The sequence below is a fragment of the Lutjanus erythropterus genome, chromosome 1 (assembly GCF_056507025.1).
Source record: "Lutjanus erythropterus isolate fLutEry1 chromosome 1, fLutEry1.hap2, whole genome shotgun sequence".
Classification (NCBI taxonomy): domain Eukaryota; kingdom Metazoa; phylum Chordata; class Actinopteri; order Lutjaniformes; family Lutjanidae; genus Lutjanus; species Lutjanus erythropterus.
The window spans coordinates 38472586-38492250 of NC_139317.1; the positions used below are offsets into that span (position 1 = coordinate 38472586).

General features: G+C 39.8%; 1 protein-coding gene across 1 annotated transcript in view; it reads right to left on the bottom strand.

Moving 5' to 3' along the window:
* The window catches only part of adamts18 (ADAM metallopeptidase with thrombospondin type 1 motif, 18), an 82628-nt gene that overhangs the window by 42163 nt on the left and 20800 nt on the right, over positions 1–19665 (bottom strand). The window contains exons 4-12 of the mRNA XM_084721273.1: positions 18733–19006; positions 16461–16675; positions 15104–15187; positions 14820–14979; positions 11482–11587; positions 9773–9910; positions 9514–9667; positions 6569–6664; positions 4989–5137 (exon numbers count right to left, since the gene is read on the bottom strand). Of these exons, the coding sequence (XP_084577399.1) occupies positions 4989–5137; positions 6569–6664; positions 9514–9667; positions 9773–9910; positions 11482–11587; positions 14820–14979; positions 15104–15187; positions 16461–16675; positions 18733–19006 (1376 nt within the window). The remainder of the gene's footprint in view (positions 1–4988; positions 5138–6568; positions 6665–9513; positions 9668–9772; positions 9911–11481; positions 11588–14819; positions 14980–15103; positions 15188–16460; positions 16676–18732; positions 19007–19665) is intronic.

A 19665-nucleotide genomic window follows, 5' to 3' on the forward strand; every position in this document is an offset into this window, starting at 1 on the left:
TCATATTCCCTCATTACTTGATCTACGGTTCATTTCACAGGAGGAGTTGTCGCATTGATTTTGTCAGTTAGCGTTACTTACTGCCACATCTTCTGCTTGTGAGTATTTGTTGGCTGGGTTAAATTTACTGTGGATAATGTGCTTGCACTTTCCACGTTCCTTGAGGAGAACCACATTGTCATTTTCTGTCCAGTTTGGCTTGGTTTTTCGTTTTGTGTTCTCTTTTTGAAGCTACCTAACGCTGACAGTAATGCTGTCGAGTAGACTTCTGTCAAATGATGTTATGAGTTAAGTGTTACCATGGTGACTTTAACTACTGTGAAAGCCTTAGTCGAAACACTTTGTTAAGGAGACATCCTACGAAACTTTCTGCAACCCTCCTAAATGAACCCCTTAGCTTTGGGAAATCTTTTGCAACTTAAGTTTGAAAGTTAAGGTACTTTATGGAAACTGGCACCGACAACTAGTTGGCCCTTTGTATATATTCTGATAATAGTATCATGATTTGGCATTACTGGATTTAATGTTTAGCCCTCACCATCTTTCCATCCCCTCTCTGTCCCACTGACCCCATAACTCACAGTTTAGCAGCATCAACCCATATTTCAGTGGCTGCTGCTGCAAAGCACTCTTTAGTGCCACAGGAATGATAAATGAACCTGACAGCTAACCTGGTTTAAAGGGCTCTGTGGCCCTTTATGGTCTGCCAGTCATGGTGCATAATGTGTATCATATGAGGGCCAGTCTCCCTCTGAAAACCTATTGGTCTTTGATCCCTCACGAGGATTAGGAGATGAGTTGGCTGTGACGGACAGAACAGCCCCATCGGTGTCTGCCCGGCTGTTAAGTAAGCACTGATGGAGCTAGTGGGGTAAAGAGGATGATATATAGAGGAGGTCGAAGTGTTTGAATATCTTGACAGACTCCTGAGTGGAGGGGATATGATGGTGGGGAAAAAGTCTATATTTTCTCAAGAAAATTTACATATGCTCAAAGATATAAATTTGTGTTGAAGGCATAGTTGAGGTGGTAGTCAATATACAAATACTGGAAGAAGCTAAAGAGAAAGAATTTGAAGATTTAGTTTAACTGTAAGTAGTGAATGAAGTTGGTGTGTCAATAAAAATGTGAGCCTTGAGTAAAGTTAAAGTAACGCTAAAATACTGGTTGAGGTGCTAAAAATAAATACATTTTCAGCTTTTTCATACATTTTAAAACAAAAATAATGTCTGTCTGTAATGAATGTAATTTTTAAAAGACCTTTAAAACCTAAGCAACTAAAAAGGGCATTAAAACTGAAGCGATCAAGCAGCAGCCAGCCTCACAGCGTCTGAAAGGGTCGTGTGATTGGGGTGTGACGAGTCAGGGAAGGACATGTCGTTACGGATTAGACCCACTGAGGAGGCGAACGTGGGTGTCTACATCATCGTCTCTGCCCGTCCAGACTAAAATGTGCTTGTTGATATGTATAAACACTGAAAAGTGAGGGAGATAGAAGTTTTTTTTTTAATTTTATTTTGGTTTTAAAGGTGAAGGTGGGTTTAAAGCGTCAGTTAAATTTTAAGTATTAAAATGAGTAAAAGTGAAATCACAGAAAGCAGAACTTCTATAAGGAATAAGAAATGATTGCAGTGAAATGGCCAGTTGTCATGTAGGTGCTGACAGCAGTCAAACTATCAGCTGGAGAGTAAAAGATTAACGTAGTTGTGTTATCAGTTGAAGAGTTAGAGGCAGTGCAGTTGAAATGTCAATTGAAGTGTATGTGCTGAGGACAGCTCACGTGCATGCGGTGTAAGCAGTCGAAAAGCCAGTTAGTTCATAAGCGCTGACTGTTCTGATTCAACTCTGATTTCTTGAGGCTGAGGTTAAATCGCATTATATTGTTCAGATGCGCCTGTTATTTTGTCCTATGGTGACTCAGTGTATGCACTGTGTTTGACTGACAACCATGGAGGCTGCATAAATGATAATGTGAGATGAAAAGATGATGGAATGGTATGTCGTCATTTTAATATTCAAGTCGTATAAGCAGACTGTGCTTGGCTAAAAGACAGTATACAGGTGCAGCAGTGATTAAGAGAGCACCTGTCATCCTGGTATCCTTTCCATGACAAAAACTTTTCACCTGCACATACACACATGGATACACACGTATGTGTGCAGACGTGTAGGATTGGATGAGACATGCCGCTATGATCTAACCTGCTATGACTAATTCTTAAATGATGGCAGTCATTAACAGAACAAACCAAACAGCAGACTACTTGACATTAAGTCTAAGGCCCGTCCACCAATCAAGGTGGTGCAGTGGCCTCGGCTGTGAGCCATTAGTCATGATCCTACTGGAAACATATTGTGGTTTGAGTGTCTGGTCATATGTCATGTGTGGTTGTGTGTGTTCATGCAGGCATATGAGTTCTATGTGGCAAAGGCAGTTTCTTTAATTGTTTGAAGAGCCACAATTTAATCTATTAAAATACTACTGAGTAGGGCTGCACAATATTGTTTAAAATATATAAGTGAGAATGATCATTTTTGCATCACAACTTTCATTTTCACTGAAAGAAAATCATGATTATGTGACAATTGTTGGGTCTGTACCAAACAAACATGTTTTCTTACATCTGGAAAAAAACAATTTATAGTCCAGGGCATCCCTGCAGCACTACAGTACTTCACTAAAATGCTGTTTTGTCACACATTTTTCCTTTTTCAAAGAACTGCAGCTTCTGCAATTTGGATATTGCACTTGGCCATGTTGTGATTTCAGTAATATTTCTATTTTGTGCAGCGTCACTATTGACATGAAATATGCCAAGCATTAGCTGAACAGAAACCTAACTAAATCTAAAAATCTATTCCGCCTCATTCTTGTTTTTATTAAATATCAAGAGGGCTTAAATTCTCTTGACAGCTGCATAGGAACACAACTAGGAAAAACATTAGTGGTGCTGTCTAGGAATTTGTGTTGACTTTGTTTCTTGTTGATTGGTCATGGCTCCCACAAGCGAAAATAAAAACACTGTTAATTGGTTCCACCATCTGCATCGTGACCATTCCTGAGTTACAGTATGGAGGGAATTAAACAGTGTAAACACACATGCTTCAAGGAGAAGACTTAAAACCCTTAACAACAACAAAACTTGTTCAAGCATACAAGTGTGACACAACATCAGCATGTAACAAAACCTCTGTAAGACTGGCTTTGGTCTGTGGATTACACACACTACACAGTGAAAGAAGAAAATTGGCTAAAATGGCCTGAATGATCTTAACTTTAAGTTACAAAAAGTTAGCGCCTAAAAATTTTAAGTTGACTGAATTTGAAAAGTTTAGGTAATTTTGTAAGATTTCAAAATGAATATGTTATATATTTATTCAGTTGTACTTGAGAAAACACGTTGATTAAACTTGGAAGATATTAAGTTGAACCAACAACTCTTCAGTCACACTGAGAAACATTACAAACACATTTGAATTCCTTCTATATTTTCTCAGTTTGAAAAGTCAGTTCTTCATTTCAAGAACTCACAGCTGCAGCTGCTCCTGTTGGAGCTACTTTGTTCCAGCATCGGCACAAAGACAGTATGTAAAACTGCTTCCAGTAAATTTATTAAATTTTGAGGGACTAGGTTTCATCATGGTGAGCAGCAACTATGACTTATCTGAAAGAGTATGAGAGACACGCAGCAAGTTTTCATCATTTATTTTCATCAAATTATAAGAAATGAGGGTCTCAGGAGAGATTTAACTCATGCTGGGATAGAAATGTTTCATATACCTTTAATGAGCCGATTGAACTCATCAACATTCATTCAACTCATCATTTCAAGTCAAAAGACTTGAAGTTAGAAGAACTCAGGTTCTGAAGTTTTTCTGAATATAAATACTAGACATTTTAAGTTTACTTAACCGGAATAAATAAAACTTGTATATTTACATTAAAGGCATTATCACTTATGACCCACAAGAAGTGGGTGGAGGTGTCTGTATCTGCACACACCCTGTCATCTGCCTGGATTTCCTTATTTTTGCCCTTATTTTGCTGTGCTCGGGACATTTCACCAACCCAAAATGTGATTATGGGACCTTCTGGTGTGTTTATGAACATCTCAGACAAATCCTGCTGGTTCTGTCTTTAAGTTAACAAGAAAAGATTATTCCCATGTGATTTTTTTCACAGTGCTTTTTCTTAATATGCCTGATTATGTCCTGTTTAAAATTTAAATTAGAAGTTTTGTGGGGGTTGGCTAACTAACTACAGACGGAGAAAAATCAATAACTGATCACACAATCATGACAGAACAACAATAAATCTAGTAGTCTATTGTATGAAAGTGAAATAAAGGCCTATACACATAATAAATATCCCCAATTGTCCGGGGAATAACAACAAAGGATTGAACTGTACATCTGTTATTAAACACATTAAAACTGAGGATCTCTCAGGTTCGTGTAATGACAAGCACAGAGCTCTTTGCTAACAAAGAGATATGCTCTGTGGGATCAGGGTCTGCAGAATTATGTAGAATTATGTTTGTGTGAGTGAGCAGCAATAGGGGACGTTTGCTGACTGCCTTGGCAGCTTTGGGAGAAAAGAGCATGCTATTAGGAGGTTTTCCTTGTCTGGAGCATGGGGAGAGATAGTCTGTCTGTCTGGACTGTCAGCCTGACTGATGAGAGCCGTTATCAGGTGCGCGTGTGTGTGTGTGTGTGTGCATGTAGAGTATGCGTGTGCACATCTGCGCTGACAGCTACCTGGCAGCCAGAGCTTTCAGGTGTTCAGAAAGGAAGGATTTTGAGACATGCAGCTTCCAAGAATTGCTTTCTGGCACAAAGTGCAACTCTGATTTTCATTGTAGAAACAGCCATGTGACAACATGAATCACTTTGTCATCTGTTTGGTGATTTAATAGCATTAAAGGGTGCTGATGAATAAGATTAATAGAAGATTAGAAATGAGTGTGTGTGTGCATGTGTGTGCATACCTCGGGCTGGTGCAGGAGCGCTCCCTGTACATGACCCCTCCTCCGCAGGTTCTCGAGCAGTCAGACCACTGAGACCAGGCCGACCACTGGCCATGAATTGCCCTGGGACCGTGCTCCCCGTATTTAACGCACTGACCCCTCCGACACCACTGGAGGAAAGAAAGAAAGAGGGAAGGAAATGAAAGAGCAGGAAAAGACGGGCAGAAAGTGTTCTTATCGGTACTTGAGCGTAAGCCCGGGCTTCTTGCCTGAGTTTCCTGGCTTGGACAGATGCCCAGCACCACACCTGGACACCCACCCGACTGTTTAGCTACAGCCAAAACACACACACACACACACACACACACACACACACACACGTGCACCACACCCGAGCCAATCCAAGCCAAAGCCTGCTCTCACACACATCAGCACCTCTCTCCCTTACTAATATCATATTTCGATACGTGAAGAAGTTTGTGTCCAGCTGGGAAACTTGACAATGAAATAAAAGAATCTAGCTTCAGCTGTCTACTCTGTTGCAAGGATTTACTTTGGTTCAGGAACGTGAGAATGCTTCAACTTAAAGGATGATTTCAGGTTATTGCAACTTGGTTCTTATTTCTATCAGTTATCAGGATATTTTACTCACTGGGGTAATTACAGCACAGTGGAAACACCATGACATCACTAAAACAAAGTCTGATGCAGCAGGAAATTAGCAGTTAGATGATCAGACAGGCTGTAAACATCCCAAGAGTGTATCTGAACCACCCAAAATGTTGGTTAATGCCAAGAAAAGTATTTGCACACACAGCTACAATAATACACATTAGATCAAAGTTAAATCAGGAAGTCAGAAGTCACAGAAGTCACAGTGTGTGAACTGTGATGCACGTTTTCAACTGACAGTTTGGTAGGAACTTTTCAAGGTTTGCCCTCATTTGCTGTTAAAGAAGTCAAACTAACTGAGGATTTGTTTAAAGGAACAGTTTGACATTTAATAGACATATTCGCTCTAAGTGAGAGGAGTGACTCTCAACAAGAGACGCGTATCGGTCTTCTAATCCAACTTTTGAAACTGCACACAACAAAATCTGTGGATTATCGTGAGTAACCAGGTCTTGATTTTTGGAAAGAGACACTGGTTTTAAATTTTCCATATATATATATATTTTGTGCTTTAAGCATCACAGGCTGAGTGCCATTTAATCCCATTATATTGGAGAGAAGGTAGACATCTCTACAGCTGACAACTCTGCAACTCACACTAAAAAATCTAGATGGATAAGAAGCACTACAGGCCAGGGGGAAAATATGTATATTTAATTTTTGGTGAACTGTCCTTTAAATTTCTCAAAGCATTTCTGGATCCCTTATCACCCAATTATCAGCGTCTAATTTGTTTGTTTATCCTCTTGCATTTGTCATCTATGCTCATCCACATACATCCAAATGAGGCACATGATTGTCCATTCATCACTAATTAGAAATATATGCATGGTGTCTCATTCGTGTGTTGGTAAAGTAAAATAGTCAGGCAGCAGAATGAGTGGCTGGTTGCTGTCATCCTTCACAAGAACAAGAAGACACTTCCTCACCATGTCAGGACCGCAGCTGGTGCCCTCTGCAGCAGGCATGAACTTGGTCTCGCACCGGTGACCTGTGCGATGGCACCACAACGACTTGCAGATGTCCTGTCAAACAAGTCAGACACACAGTGGATGAGACATCTATCAGATGTGGTGGGGTATTTTTTTTTACCACCATCAGTTCTCTTCTGACTGTAAACTAACAGCCTTTTGGCATCATGTTCCTCCCCTCTTTCCTCTTCCTTGACCCGGCAGCACCTGCCTGTTGCCAGGACCACCATCACGCTGGTCGATCAGCCCCCACCGCCCTGATAACCGGGGATAAGCTTCTCCACAAAGCCTCGGTGTCAAATCTAATCACTGTGCTTCTTTAATGAAACGGGCTATAATTGTATGTGTCATCTGACCCAACAATACAGAGACAGAGCCAGCGAGTGAGCACAGAGGGAGAGCTAGGGTCGAAAGACAGGCGGCAGAGTCTGGCAACCTGCCCAAACTGCAACTGGCAACAAGAAAGAAACCAGAAAGGAGGGAGGGAGGGTAAGAGCAGGGGAGCATCTCCGGTGTGTGTGTGTGTGTGTGTGTGTTTGAGTCTTTGTCCTCACGCTGGTCTACTTCTCTGATACCGAGCAGGTGGTTGACAGCCACACCAGCACGCTGGAAATCATTGTACATGAGCCCATCAGGGACACAAAAACAGGGGGGAAAAGTGTGAAAGGCAGCCCCAAATCCACTGTTAATCAGCGTGTAGGTTAATTTACCACCCACCGACTCGAACACAAGTCTAAGAAATGCAGATGTAGTATTTGATCTTCTGTTAGGGAAACATAGCAGGGACTTAGAGAAGTCATGAATAGCCAAAGCGATGCCATGTGTGCTAATCCGTCATATATATGATTTGGCAGAGTCGATTTCCCAGCAATTACAGCCCCGGAGAGGAAACCCCCAAGTATTTTAAACATCATTTACATGTGAATCGACATCACTGAATGCACCAAACATAAAGGCTTATACCAAGGCTTCGGGGTGTTGGGGGTGTTGGGGAGGTGGGGTGCTGGGGATTCCTATTGAAATGATGGAATGCATTTTAATGGAGGGTCAAATGTGGGGGGTTCAAGGTTGTTGTGCAAAGATCATGCTAATTAATAAAGTGCCAGTTTAGCAATGCATCATTAGCGCTGTAAAACAGACAATTGCGGCCCCTATATGATCTGGGTTCTCCATCTCTTACTGGAGGCTCAGCTAGTGAGTCCTGGTTTAAGCAAAGGAACACATGAATAATGGTTGAGTCCACGTAAAGCCAGGACTATTCAACTGCTGTAGATGCTGTTCATTGTAACTGCACAATACGGGATTAGATTAATGGTGTATTGTTGGACTGATCCTCCGTCCTTTCCTTGCTCCTCTTTCGGTAACACTTTCTATGAAGCTTATGTGTATAATGCATTATAAGTACATTCATAAGACATTATAATGTATCATAGGCTTTACACAGCTCTTTCTAAATGTTTCTAATCATGCATTGCAACTTATTACAAGGTTTATTAAGTATTTTAAATGGTGGTCTTATGAACATGAATAGTATGCAAGGGCATGATTGAGTTTTAAGTAAAGTGACCGCACTGTGTGATGTTTATAAGACATTATTCCATTTCAGAAACCTAGAATTTCTAACAAGTGACTCGTTCAAGCAGATCCCTGTGTCTGGCTAAAGCTATGGTAGGGTGGTATATGGTATAGTGCGCTATTTAACCCAGGACTAAGTACTTTAAATACTATTTTCCCTTTGACATGGAGCTATAACGCATTACGAATGCTGAACTTACAGTATAATATGTTATGTCCACCACTTATAGTATTTTATAAGCATTGCTATAAGTTGTAATGCATGATTAAAAACATTTATAAATGATTTTATTAAACCTTATAAATGCATTTTAATGTCTTATGACTGTGCTTATAATGCCTGTTAGACATGATAATGACAGAAACTGTTACCCTGCTTTCTTTAGTCTATAGTATAGCTATATATAGCTAGCTAGCTATATATAGCTATAGTATAGCTGGTTCATATAACATAATTATGCTGCCAGACCTTTCTCAAAAAATAGACCTGGGTTAAATCTGCAATAAATTTTTGGCCACTCTGGGGCACTAGAAGCATCTGCAAACAAAACACAGATTCAATATCACCTTTAAAGTTGATAGAGTTGATTAATTGTTGGGACAAAGTTTAACATCTCCAGCTGGTAGGAGTTTGAATTGTTGGTAGTATTTGTGTCCACCTGATGAATGTATGTCCAATAACCACTCTCTTTTTGTCTCTGTTTTGGGCTCCACCAACTCCTGAGAGAACTATCTGGCTCTTCAGTTGCTAAATGCTCCACTTTGTTCACGAGCAAAGTGTAAATTTTTTTCTCTGCCATCTATTGCGAGTAGAGGCTGACATTTTTTCTGTAGTGTGGGTCATGGGATTCCTGTTGTATTCCAGCAGGATGGTAGTCAAAAAAAAAAAAAAGTCAAGATTGGGCAGGAGGGACATCATGATAACAACAAGTCAGTATTTATATATAAATATACATTTCTAATATGGAAATATGCTCATTTCTAACCTGTGTTCTTGGGTCTGCCAACATGCTGGCCAAATGGCATGAATAAAACACTTTGCAGTAGAAACATAAGAACTGAACTGGACTGGGACAGGACAGAAGAATTTTTGCCGTAGTGGACATCCAATCCTGTGTCACACTCTAGTGTTGAGCTGGTAGCGTGTAGTGGGTTCTTTTTTAGTTAATTTTCCTGAAAACAGCTGCTCTAATGCTATAAAGCTATAATGCCCCATGGATATGAAAGGAACAACAGAGTGCAATGATAATTCTCTATGGATTTTAATGGAACATTTTTTGATAACAGCAGCTTTAATTAATGCTAAAAATGCATGATAAATACCTCACCTTGACAAAATCAAGACTGCAGAGTTTGGCCTTGGAGCCAAACTGCCACTTGCACTGCGTATCTGCGTCGTACAGCTGCCCGGGAAGCTGTTCGGGGTACTTGTACTGACCGATCTGCTTTGGCTCGTCCACCAGACAGGATGCCTGGGCTGTTCTGGTGAACACAGCAAAACCACCCGTGTGTCAGAAAGAGAGCAATGACAACCGACTGGTATATTCAACAGTGTTCATGCCCTTGCACGTGGCAGTCGAGGCCTACCCAAGGAAGCGGCTAAGGTACTGTCGACTGCAGGTGGACCAGAAGAAGACCCCGTTGTTTCCAGCCAAAGTGGGAGACATTATGTTGCCTTCTGTTTTGTGACAAGGGTTTCCCTCACCATCATGGATCATCCCAAAACTGGAAAGAAAGAGGTGACAAAAAGGCACAAAGACATGACAGTTTACCTGCATTTTTATGTTCCACTATGTAATAAAATGAAAATAGAGCTTGTAGCAAAATCTCACATGGCTGATATTGCGTATAACTTTTCTCCCTTGCTCTATTCATCACTGTGTCATATGTTTAACAATTACTTCTTTGTTAATTTGTCACTGAGCAGTTTTAGGCCTTGAGTCAACCTGTTTCCGGGCATGACTTCTACTTAGCTGGCTACATTCATTAGGATGTTACAGCTTAAAGATATTCTGACATATCATCACCTGGGTGACGTAAAAAAATCCCCACTGTTCTTAGTTTGTGTTGAGAGCATGCCAGGCAGACACAAGACTTTTACCGCAACATGAAATCTAAATAGCAAAAACAAAAAGGCATCCAATCTCAATGGAAACGTATAAACACAAACACAGAGCCGTGTGGCCTGAGGCGTTTTCCATTATCCTCTCCTAAAGTGTCACGGAGTGGATGAAGTAGTGCTATAACGTAATGCTCTTATTTCACTGTGCATTTGATTCAAGACACTGGTGCTGGTGAATAGGGTAAACATTTTAACTAATAGATATCACCATGGAACTTCCACCATTTTCTCAAATGTTATGTTAAAACATCCAAATTATACATTGCATATTTTACACTGTCACATGAACAAACATCTCAGATGTTACCATGTTACTTACATTAGGACATTTTTAGTATTACAAGCTTTCTGACATGTTATGTTAAAAACACAAATAATATATCATCCAATTAAATTAGAATGTCTTTGCATAAATTTCAAGAATACAAGTGAACATTTTATAAGGCCAGGTTCAAAATTCATGGACGGTGATTTGACACTCTATTAATCATAATACTGTCATATGAACAAACTGCTCAGTAAAGTTTTCAGTTTAATATTTTCATTTCATTTCATTTTCAAGCACCCAGAAAATGCAACATGAGGTTCATGTCTCATAGTGAACACTTTTTGAAATATAATTTTTGTGGGTGTTCTAAAAATCAAAGATTCAAGTTAATCTAAAGATGAGATGTAAAACAACAACACAATCATAGGTTACTTTGTTTAGCTTATTTCAAAACTTAAAAGTTTTGAGTTTGATTGAGTCTGCATTTAAGTTTTTGTATTTTAAAATTACATACATTTTTAGACAAGGAATAAGATACTACAGCAGAATAGGGTACATTTTAACAGATGTCACCATTAAACATCCCCAGTTGATTACTTACATTACTTTGCATGCATGAATGATGATGTTTTTGATGCCATATCCTTCTTTACATTAGTTGACATATCCACTCACAGCACAGAGCCAATATAAAGAAGTGACTGGTACAGACACTAGACAGTATATTGGCCCTATATACTGCTCTAAAATCACACTAAAGTCTCACAGTTTCATCTGTTTGACTCTACAAGTAAAATTTCTGTTAATATTTGTGTCATTTTTGACTGTGAAAGCAGATTAACACCTGTGGAATACAGAAAATGACTTGGTGTCCTGACACTTATGTGAAGTTTTTGTTACACATACTTGTGTCCAGACTCGTGAGCGATGGTGAAAGCCAAGCCCAGTCCTGTATCCTCATTGATTGTACAGCTCCTGTACTTGCTGCACATTCCACTGATGGGGGCAAAACCTACACGGACAAAGGACGGGAGAGACAGATTATGGATATTAACTATAGTATACTCCCAGAAGGTTAACAAAATCAAACCTAAATCTACAATATAAATCCTCTTGTCCACTTCTCTGTTGTGTAACTGAGCACATTCTGTCTGTTGAAGCTTCTGACAGACTTGGCAGCCAACAAATATCTGTCATATTTGCATCCTGCATACATGCATGAATGAAGGGGGATTTCACACCAGATGCAAAGTGCAACCTGACAAGACCTGGCAAACCTCACTTAAGTTTGCTCCTTGACTTTGATAGCCAATCAGTTTAGAGAACTACTGCTGATGGCGGACCTGACAGCATTAGGAAAGGAAAGATAAGTGATCTTCAATGTGGGATTTACTGTAACTGACAAGTTGATGAAAATATTCAGTAGTGGTCACTGTTTTTTTCTCATTTCCTGGCAGAAGTTTCTCCCGATGGATCCAAAAATATAAGAACATGTGCAGGAGAAACATCAATATGTGGTTGATGAATGAGCCTACAACTTAAGGAGCCAGACGTTAAACTTAAACAACACTGGCAAAATCTGGGTTGCACATAACTGTCAGTGTTGTTACTCTTAAATTCAATTCCTTTTGACATGTGTCTCAACTGGCTCGGTTTTGTGTTGTCTTTGTCTTCGCTGATGGGTTTTTTTTAAGACACAGACGTTACATACAGCTAATAAATCATTCTAATTGTGAGTTTCACCCCTTTTACCTCCTTCAGTTAATGAGATAAAGTGCTGCACTGAGATTACTAGCAATTAGAGGTGTGAAAGCAATATGGTTAAGATATTAGCTAAGATTAGTTGGCCACATCATTGTTGTTCCAGCTGCCTTTGGTTCCTATGCAAGCCTTAAGATTCATGTGTAAACTCAACTTAAGTGCATTGTTATGTGCAGTTAACACTGCAGGATTGTAGCCTGGATTTTGCACTAGCCCGACTGTTTTCGGGAGATCGGTGACAAAATCCCACAGATCAGAGGCAAAACGGTGTTGTGTGAGCTGTTCAAAGGCACCATCCAAGAATGTAGTGAGACCCCGCCGATGACTCGAAGACACCCGAAAGATCAAGCAGGTTTAATCAGTGGTGGACAAAGTACTCAACCCCAGTACTTGAGTCAAAGTACAGATACTCCTGGTCAAATATTACTCAACTACAAGTGAAAGTTGCTCAGTCAAAATTTTACTTGAGTTAAAGTACTAGAGTACTTGGTAAAAATACGTAAGTATTCAAAAGTACATGATTTTAAAAATACTTAAGTATTCAAAAGTACAAATTACAAAGTACATTTTCTAATATCAATACATGCTGTATTGTTTTCTTGATGCATTTACAGAAGCTTGTAACTCTCTGAAACCATCTAATGATGCACTGACTTGCTTGTAGAACCACTCTGCTACACAAAGCCTATAGAAACACCTATAACAACTTCAGCATAGAAATGCAATCAAAAACAAAAAGGACAACTATTGTCATTTTCTGATGTAACTGTATTAAAATCACTGCATAAAAGCAGATTGAAGCTAACTGTAAGGAGTTCAACAAGTCTGTTAAATAACTGAGATTTCTTTCTGTCTTCAGAGGCAGTATATACATGAATTTTGCTCTATTTTTCACCCCGATAAAAACAATCCAACTTTAAAAGCAAAAAATATAATGTAGCCACAAAAAAAAAAAAAAATAGCAAAAAGTAATTATAATTTAGTAGTAGTGGTTAAGAACCACCCCCAGCAGCTCCAACTGTGACATGCTGCACACTGATACAAGATATTTTTCAATATACAGGTTGTATAGATTTTGATGTAGCTCTCTCTTTGATTTATTAGATTGGCTGTGGGTATTGTAGTTTAGTATCCTCTGGTCTCTGTGTGGGCATCTCACCTCCCCAGTATCACAGATGCTTAGTAGATGACTACCAGTGATGTTCTGGGTGCTTTAAAGACCCACTGAAGAGTGCTCCTATCCTGGATTGTGCACATGTCACGCCAGTTTGTGATGTTTTCAGTCAGGATCCTTTCAATTGCGCCAGCTTCCTTAAGAAATATAGCCATTCCTGAGCTTTCTTTACCAGTGTAGAGATGTGTGATGTCCATGACATCACGTTCTCTGTGATGCTGATAGCCTCCCTTTTCTAAAAATCAACAATTAGCTCCTTGGTTTTGCTGATGTTGAGTAGGAGGTTGTTTTCTGAAAGATTGTTGATTTCCTCCAAATATGAAGACTCATGGTTGTTTGAAATCAGACAAATGATAACGATGTCAACGTTTTCTCTCCATGTCAGAGGTTGCAGTTATGGGTGTACAGCATGAACAAGGAGGGGGCTGAGCACACAGCCCTGGAGCTCCAGTTGAACACTAGAGTAAAGGAGGCGAGACCACCAATCTGAACTGCCTGGGGTCTGTTTGTCAGGAGCATGCTTTAATATTAATAATCTAATGTCACTTCCTGTGTGTGTTTTTGAGACAAAATATAGTTTGGAGACCAGACAGACTCATTATTTTGTAAGGTGTAACCCCACGTGATTCCTGGTTGCTAGAAAGAAAGTTATCTCGTTTGAACAGAACAGAGCATTGATGAGTTTGAAAGTCATGTAGTGTGACCAGTGCATTAAGTAGAACGATGGTCCTCTCAGATATTGTGAAGCATAGTTCTTGCTTAACATTTGTTACTTTTTGTGCAGATTTTTCAACTTGCTTATCCAGAGACAGGCATTTTACATATTTTATTTTTTTGGTGTTTTTCACACAGATTTGACAGGCAACTGTCACAGTCAACCAAGGTGATGTTTGCATTTCTGGGGGAGGACCTTTGCTGCATGTCATACCCCCACCCCTCTTTTTCAATGTTTTCTGTCTGCATCTGCACTGTCACTATTCAAGAATAACAGGAAAATTCACACATACTTGAGTTTATGACAGTGTTAAAAACCCAGAGTGACAAATGAGCCATTCTTCACTTCCAATCTCTTGTACTTGCACCTGTCAAACTTCCTTCACTGCTGTTGTAACGTCTGCACCCACAGTATCACTTCTACACCTGTCTACAAGCCCAAAATGACAACATTAATGTCATGCAAGGGGCTCCGATTTGTCACACCTGAAGACAGCTCCCAAATTTCACAGAACAGTGTCATTGCACTACATACTATGGAGTGCTGCCCTGAAAAATAAGAGGTTTGGCTTGTTAAGGTGAGCTTTTGTCTTACCCAGGGTGTCACAGGGCTCGTTCTTCCAGGAACAGATGTCCAGTCCGGTTAGGAGAACAGCATGGTCATGCCGTTTACCTCCTTTCCCAACCAGACCTGACTGCCACTGACAGAAGCTGTTGAGGGACTGGTCAGCGTGGTGATTGATGGTCAAACCCAGCTGGAAATTAAAGAAGAGAAATAGAGATACAGAGCAAGAGTGATTAAGTTAATTACCTAATCAATCACTAGCGCCTGGTGCAAAATGATTCATTATTGCTCAATTGCTGTCTGAATCTGCTCACCGGGTCCTGTTCCAGTAGTAACAAGCTAACCACTACAATGTTGATGTCCGTCCCAATGGTGCCATCTTTGAAAAGACTGGAAACCTGCGAAAGAGAAGGAAACATTTTAGGATCTTATGTGCCACATGTGTAAAATCTAACAGTGATGATTTTTTGATTGTCAAGCCTCCCCCAGTGAGGTCCCAAGGAGGCAGTTCACTGAAGAGTGATGGGTAAAATCTGTAACTGCAGGATGCATCCCTGTTTGTCAGGAAATATTAATCAATTTTAAATGATTTTGAAGAGATTATGCAGTTGCACCGTCCTTGTGAGTGTGACACCTGTAGTTACTGGTGGTAACAGCAAATGTGATTTAATACTACACAGCCCAAAATCTTGCGAGCAGAAAAACAAACTATTGTTGTTTCCATAAAGAAGTCGTGTATTTACTTCCTTTTTTCCATCATTCTATGAGCAACTGACAATAGACAAATTTTTAATGGACGATAGCAGCAAGTGCTAAATGTACTGACAAACACATTGCATTTTCTGTGAATACTTTCTAATAAAGTCAACTCTTGTTTCAACAGTTAAATCTTTTAATGTGAAGCTGCAGACATAGGAAACATATTTGTTTGTATTAGCAGTAACTTAACACCGTATTTTTTCTGAGAATTTGTGAATTAGTGGCTCACTTTGGGAGGCCAGACACAACCCGCAAGTTGATGTTCTCGGCCCTAGATCATAAAAATTTCTTTCCCTCACAAATAGAAGGAACAACAGTATGAGGAACAACACAACTATCCTTGGAAAGTTAGCAAAACTGTCCAGTAAAGGGACCAATGCAGTAAAGCCTAAAATCAAAGGGGTTAGAAAGTCTGCTAGCACACTTAAGCTTGCTAACTCTTGTTGACATTAGCCACAATAAGTTACTTGTCATACCAGACCAAGTACAGCATATCAGCAAAATCCTTGAGCATACTGAATGAATCAAGGATGCATTTTAGTGCTTATGAATCCAACTTTTCATTTGTAAGATAATAAACAAGCTATTTCTTCTTCCAAAGGTCGCATTGTCTCACTCTAACAATTTCTCCTAGATAAATTACTTTCCAATATCTGTATTACATTGAATGTCTGGCAGGAAAAATAGCAGCAAATATACAAAGAGAAGAGCAGCTAGCTATTGTTGAAGCTTGCTCAGCTATGCTCCTCAGTCACACGATCCTTGTCTTGCAGGTTGTATTGATCTGTTAAATATCTGCCACGTTAGATACGTGAGAGAATACAACAGATTTTTTACGTGTCCTCACACCATCACCGTCATATGTTATGTGTCATTTCCTCCTTTTCCTCTCCTCCTCTGTCCCACCCTCACCATATTCATGACGGTGAGGACGTAGGTGGTGACGTTTTCCCTGCCATGTTTCTCCAGCATCTTCCTGTCTGCCACCACCAGGGTCTCCACGTTCAGGCCGCCCACCCTGTTGGTGTTAATGGGCGATCTCTTTGCCCTTCCTGGCCCTTCTTCCTCAGGTATCGCAAACTCGTCAGGCATGATGAAACTGTCCTCAGCGGGAGGCTTGGGAGCGTCTAGGAGGGCAAAAAAAGGAGGGACGGAAAGGGAGGAGAGACAGGGAGAGCATGAGTGAGAGAGAGACTTGGCAGTGAGGGTCAAATGAATGAACTGTCTTTTTTTCCTGGCTCGTGCCGGGTGATAAGGGTACCAGCTCTGGTGCTGAAAGGACAGGAAATTCACTCCCCACGCTGCTTCCTACCTCTCACCACTAGATGGAAAGATAAAACTGTAAACTAGCCTGTGGGCTGAGTAGCTTCAGGCTGATGTGGCCTCTTCACAATGGACGCAAAGTACTAAAAAACATTTAATACTGATATCAATCTCCAAATGAACGTGTACATATCTAATGACTGCAATGGTTAAGGGTTAAATTATAATTATAATGCATTCATAATGTTTTATGACCACACTCATAAACACATATTGCTCTCTGATGCACTACATTACTAAGTAACATGTGACTTTTAATGAATTATAAGTTCAAGTGTCTTATGGATGCTCTTGACTAATCTAGTTACTGGACATTGACTTATGGGGCTTATAAAACATTATGACTACCTATACTCACCAATACACACCTTAATGATAAAGTGTAGTAAGGACTCAAAGTTATCATAGTACGTGTTCCATAAAGAGAGGTACATATCAATGCATCTATAATAATGCATGCTTCATCACATAATTTCATTATCGGTGGTAAAATATAATGCAGAAGTCTATGTTGCATTATAAGGGATAATTAGGGCTGCCTCTTCATAGTTGACTAAACCGTTAGTCAATGCCGAGAGTCTTTTCATTTAACCATTAGATGCTGAAAAAAAATTAAACAAATAAAACTTGTCAAAATTGTTGCAACATTAACTTTTTTGTTTGTAGTAGTTGTAGTGTGTAGTCACCGGCGCAGTGCTGCTAACTGTGCTTTAGCTGCAGTTATTAAACTGGGATACAGCCTCTGAGACTAATGGAGTCCAGTTTGATGGTCGAGAATACAGCACCAAAGTGATTTAACATTACTCTGACTCCAGGGAATGAAGAAGACCCAGCGACAGGCAGCTTAAAGCAGTTGAAAGCGAGTTTGTAACTTAGCGATTTCATTTGTAAGAATACATCATCCATTGTGTTGATAAGTACACAAGTATTTGATTTTGTGAAGTCCTTGCCCATTTTTCTGTCACATAATTAATTTAATATCATAAATATGCAATTAGTCGACTAATGGCTTGAAGTAAAAACTACTGGTCATCTTCGAAAAACCTTGGGTCAGGAGCAGCCCGATAATTACGTAAGATGTCAAATGCAGAGAATTACAAGCAAAACGTGTCTTCTTTAGCAATGAAACCTTGGTGGAAAACCTGTATGATATATTCAAGGCAAGAAAAATAAAAAAAATGTCAAGCTATATAGGATTAACTGTTGTAAGTCTCTGAATTTTGCTGTCTTACATAATATCACTTACAATGCAACATAGATTTTTTTAAATTCATGAAAACGCATTATACATATCAAAGGAAGCATTATGTGTGCTTATAGGTGTAGACACAGGACACATAAAACACTAAGAATGTTCCCCTAACACACTATAAATGTGGTCTTCATAGTAAGTGTTACCATAAACTCAATGAAAATAATGAAAATTTACTGCTTCAGCTGAATACACTAGTCAACACCGATTGATGGACATCAACATGAAAAGTGCTGAATTTTCCCTTTAAAGTTAACAGCATTGTGCATAATTATCCAAATGATGCATGCTGTAGTTGCATGCATGTTTGCTTCTTGTGTGCCTGTAAACCACAGATAAATGGGAAACACACAAAAATGTTAATTCATGGTATGCACTTCAGTGGAACTTCTGAAACCTGCCAAAATACAGTTGTAAATTATAATGGGTAGAAATGCTGTTCTGGCTGATTTATATCACACACTGCAGTCATGTGGCTTATGATTTGTTGGTATGTATGAAGGGTGCATGTAATGAACTGACAACTCTATACAGACACTTCTCTCCATCAGGATAAATACACAACTTTTAGATGGTGATGTACAAGGAATATAAGGTTCCCTTACATACATTGCTTGCGGCGTCCGCAGAAGTGTTGCCTCTGCAGCTTTCCATGCTGGTAGTCATGGTGATGATGCTGATGATGATGGTCCGAGCTGTTAGGTGTGGAAGAACCGGTGCTAGATGGGCTGCTAGATCTTTTATGGATGATGTGTTCCGCTGAGCGTTTGTAGACTACGTGAGGGTGGTGACCATCGGGGGCGCTGTAGTTGTGTCGTTCAGCCAGATGTTGGGGCAGCGGGGCGATCAAATACTCCTCCTGAGACACGCGGATCAACCCTGACTGGAAGACACACACAAAAGGCATGGGAAATGAGTGAAAAACACAGAATACTCACTTGTGAATTTGTGAGATTTAGAACAAGTCCTCCCTTCTGTATTTAATCATCACATATCTTGGTCTCTCTGCACCCCGTCCTCACATGGACATGTCATCAGTTGTTTGAATGGTATGCGATCACCCCCACCAAGCAATGCAGGGATGTATCAGTCTTCTTAAATTCTTGGACTGGATGAGCTGCATGGCTGTCAAACAGACTTACTGCATGTTGCAATGTGCTTCAACCATACTTGGCAACTCTAATGATTTTCCCAGGAGATTCCAGGTTCTCATTGCCTGCTCCCTGTTTCCTCCCGGAATTACAATTACCCGGTATTTCTCCCAAATTTTCATACCTTTTTTTCCTTTTTCATTATCACAATCTGTTTCTGGCACTGCAACTCCAAAGGTTTACTGTTTCCACCCAGTCAACAATACAGCTAGACTAAACTAGACTTCCCAGAAAGAAGAATTCCCATTTCTTGAAGCAAATTTTAAAGGGAAGACATGGCAAAAAAAAAAGAACAATAAAAGAAAACTGACGACTATTAGTTTAGAGGGGTGACTTATTCTCTATTCTGTCCTGAGAATTGAAAGGAAAATTAAAAACATTTAACATAAAA